Source organism: Perkinsus marinus (assembly GCF_000006405.1).
Source record: "Perkinsus marinus ATCC 50983 genomic scaffold scf_1104296932410, whole genome shotgun sequence".
NCBI classification, from domain to species: domain Eukaryota; phylum Perkinsozoa; order Perkinsida; family Perkinsidae; genus Perkinsus; species Perkinsus marinus.
This window is the reverse complement of record NW_003215453.1, coordinates 734974-738751: the sequence shown is the minus strand read 5'-3', so window position 1 is coordinate 738751 and position 3778 is coordinate 734974. Positions and strand designations below refer to the sequence as shown.

Here is a 3778-nt window from a genome sequence, read left to right as displayed (position 1 = left end):
CTACAACTATGCGTTATACTTACGAACCTCGTAACCCCGCGAAGGCTGTCCGTGTCCGTGGATCTGATATCCGTGTTCACTACAAGAACACCTATGAGGTGTGTCAGGCCATCAAGGGTATGGGCCTCAAGGCTGCTCAGACGTAATATTTACTACACGTTTTCTTGCCCATTTTAGGACCTATCGTATGCTTGTTGTTCAGTTACCTTGAGGACGTCATGGAGCACAAACAGGTTGTTCCCTTCCGCAAGTTCTGTGGTGGTGTCGGCCGTACTGCCCAGGCTAAGGCCTTCAAGGCTACTCAGGGTCGCTGGCCCACCAAGTCTTGCAAGGTCGTCCTTGGTCTCCTCCGTCAGGCTGAGGCCAATGCCGACTATAAGGGTGTTGATGCTGAGAGTATGACTCTCACTCACGTCCAGGTCGACGAGGCCCAGAGGGGTCGTCGTCGTACCTACCGTGCCCATGGTCGTATTGGACCCTACATGAGCTCTCCTGCCAACATCGAGTTCATCTTCGAGCAAGATGATGAGACTGTTGAGAAGCCTGCTGAGTCCACCAGGGTAGTATAACATGAGGATTTAATTATTTCGTAGTATACATTCTATTATGTAGATCGTCAAGTTCACCAAGAAGCAGTTCGCCAAGCGCCGTCTTCACATTGGTAACTAAGCAGCCACTACCAGTCTTATCGGGATAATGCACAACAATCTACAGCAGCAGAGTTTCGGTGGTGCCTAGCCTCTTGGATACCGAGGAATAACGCTGCGTTGTGTTTATTGTAAAATGAGGAGGGCGGCAGGAATGCAAGGGAATGTTTTGGAAGGCTTCTGGATTAGTCCCACTACATGTGTGAGGAGCACGTCCGGTATGAGCCGAGGTGAGGGGAGAACCCCTCCCTCGGAAAGGGAGGTGAAATAGTTCAGTCATCCCAAGATAGCAACATCGAGTTGTCGTTATTGCGGAGATAATCAATTCGTGCGAGAACGGCTGGGCTTTGATTCTATTGTAATACATAGGGTTTGTCACCCAAGCGGACATAAGATTATGTGTTATATCATGTTTCGTCTGGCCAGGAGACTGCTCGGTCAACCCCGGTAGTCACTCATCTTACCTATCTCTGGTGGATGCTTTTGTTGTGCCATGATCGTCAGTAATCTATGTTCTCGTACGTTACCATGGCGAGGGATAATAATAGTATGGCCGAGCTTCAGCATGGACGCTTTGTCGTTGATCCTTCCTCACTGAATACTTCTATCCGACTATGTAATATATTAGGATTATGCTGTGGTGTAGCACGTTTTACTTGAGGGTGCATGCTTTAATTGGTGGATGATCATGTCGCGTATGTGAGTATATCATATACTGTATATGCATATCATATGCAGCATATGTAAAGTTTACATTGTAAACTACTCACAACATTTAGAGGGTAAAATTGTAACTTGGGGAAAAATCAAATGGGATCATTATTGTGTTCTAATGATTCATCATCAGAACCTCTTCCTCACTTCTCCTCGGTAACAGCACACTTGGACATCGACATTTCATAAATACATTCACATGCCCCCTCAGTGGACGCACTACCCCTACGACTATTATTACTGTAGCTGCCTCCACCTCCGAATGGGTCCAAACTCGTCTTCAGGAACGGGCTGTGAGGTGTCTAACTCCATCCCGAACCACGGCATCTGTGTACCTCTCAAGTAATCATCTACCACCACCAACAACAACATCTCCATCTTCATCACCCTCATCTGATAGCCTCTGTTGTTCGGGCAATAATAAGCAACGACGCAACAGAAAGAATTTGCCGAAAACCATATAAAACTGCCTCTGAAAGGGCAGTCAGTCTTCGCTTTTGGTCAGCGGCTAGAACCTCTCGACTACTGGTGGCTAGAACCCGAACGATAACTCTGTTCCGTGTTATTAGTTCTCAAATTGCTGATAAAGGAATGGGGATATTTGTATCTCCGGCACTCTCTTGAACAACGCTAAGTCTAGAGTGGCGAGTTGGGTAGCTGAATGAGGAGGCCTATGTTGCCCCGCGGAGATGTACAGCAGATCATCGCTTAGTATGTGCAGCATAGGCACAGCTACCATGGTGACACCGCGTCCAACATGGACGGTTCGGGAAGATAGCCCATCGCTGACAACCGCATTCTTTAGCCTGTAATTCGATTATCAAATCCTGATCATCAGGACCTGATGTCGTCGGTTTCACTCGAGAGCAGCTGTCTGCAGGGCAAACAGGTGGACCAGTCGATGATCCTTGAACATGTTAGCTATTACTGGATGCTTCTAGCTATGTGCTAGCTGCCCTAACAACTAGCTAACGTCTTTCACCGAACCAACTACCCAACAGTATTGGGCCAATACTTAGATAACAAATCTGGCATGTCTCAAGATTAACATAGTGGTTGAGGGAGCCGCCGGTGTCTGGCTTCACAGATATTAGTGCCTTAGACGTTGGTTCTTCGGCCTTTTCATAAGGCATTTGCCCGCCTAGGACACCGAGCAGATGATCTGCTGCATGAAGGCGATGAAATTGTTCGTGAGAAAAGTGCAAGTCTTTTCAGGCTGAACAGCGGAGCCAAACTGCTGATTGAGGTCAGAAGTTCTGACTCAGAACTGGTTGTGTAAACCCCACTTAGATAGACCTCAGATGAATTTGAGTGTGATTTTCACTAACATTAGATACTCAGAGTTGGGATTTCATCATGAAATACTCTGACTCAGTGCCAAAAACTCTGAATCAACCGTAGAGTATAAATTTGGATCTTGAATCATGATTAGATATCATACATAGATCGGATTCAGCGGCTGATTGAAATCAATGATCTTGCTCGTGCGCACCCCAAAGTGCGACTCAACTTCCCCCAAAAGTATCTCGTCCGTTCTTGAATAAATTAAAGCGTGCCGTGCTTTCTGAAGCGTTGCGATCTCTGCCAAGAGCGGGTAGCGATCGTTTGAAGTAGTCTGCCATGCATTGTGATTAACTTTGTACGTCGTCAGCCTTGGTGATAGTATGAAATTATGAGCAAATTTTGAAAACTTCCTGTTAATTGCTGTACACTTCTAACCCAACTCGTATTATACGAGTTTATTATCGTAGTATTTCGTAGTGTAGTCGTATATGAACTCGTTGAATCAGTGAGCGAATTTCTGAGCTCAGCTGAGGTAAGCGGATATATATTGCAACAGGGTATCTGAAGCGAACTTTGTATATTGCAATTTGCAACTGTAGTCAGATGAGTGTGTATGCTATAGTTGGGACACTGCTGTGAATTTATGACTCGACTTGAGATTATCCAACACAATTACCGATATTCTATAAGTGATACTAGGTTTCGGAACTGTAACCTAAAATACTGAAATAATACTGTATTATTAATACATAAGTTCATGGTGATATTCAAGGCAACCATCTCACACCCGACCTACGCTGGCCAGCGAACGGCACCACAAAGGCAACTTTCCGGCTGCATTACCACGTCCATATGAAGAGAGCATTGAGAGCTCATCTCAAGGCGATGTTGCGGTCAGAAGCTAAGGAAAATGGAGATGATCTGGTTGAGATGTTCCTCGACGACGTGAGTTTCTATAAATATGCCCGTTCCATGATTTGTTCGCTGGAGCAGCCAGGGTTGGACCTTTGGGAGACTGCGGCCGCATACTTCCGCGACAACTGGTTATGCAAGAAATGTACCTGGTTCCACTGCGAAGTTACAATTGGACCCTCGGGTATCCAGGCTTTCCTACGCAGTTGAGGGGACGAACT

The 3778-nt window shown here is 46.0% G+C and overlaps 1 protein-coding gene across 1 annotated transcript; it reads left to right on the top strand.

The window, feature by feature from the left end:
• Pmar_PMAR022399 (60S ribosomal protein L17, putative) lies at positions 1–754 on the top strand. The gene is made up of 3 exons (XM_002785605.1): positions 1–142; positions 203–560; positions 613–754. The coding sequence occupies exons 1-3, from the start codon at positions 9–11 to the stop codon at positions 667–669; spliced, it is 549 nt and encodes a 182-aa protein (XP_002785651.1). The 5' UTR covers positions 1–8; the 3' UTR covers positions 670–754.
• Positions 755–3778: the final 3024 nt, after the last annotated feature.

Coding starts and splice junctions, on each gene's coding strand:
- Pmar_PMAR022399 (XM_002785605.1), top strand. CDS start 9: ATGCGTTATACTTACGAACCTCGTAACCCCGCGAAGGCTGTCCGTGTC. Junction 143..202: donor GGCCTCAAGGCTGCTCAGAC/GTAATATTTACT, acceptor CTTGTTGTTCAG/TTACCTTGAGGACGTCATGG. Junction 561..612: donor AGCCTGCTGAGTCCACCAGG/GTAGTATAACAT, acceptor TCTATTATGTAG/ATCGTCAAGTTCACCAAGAA.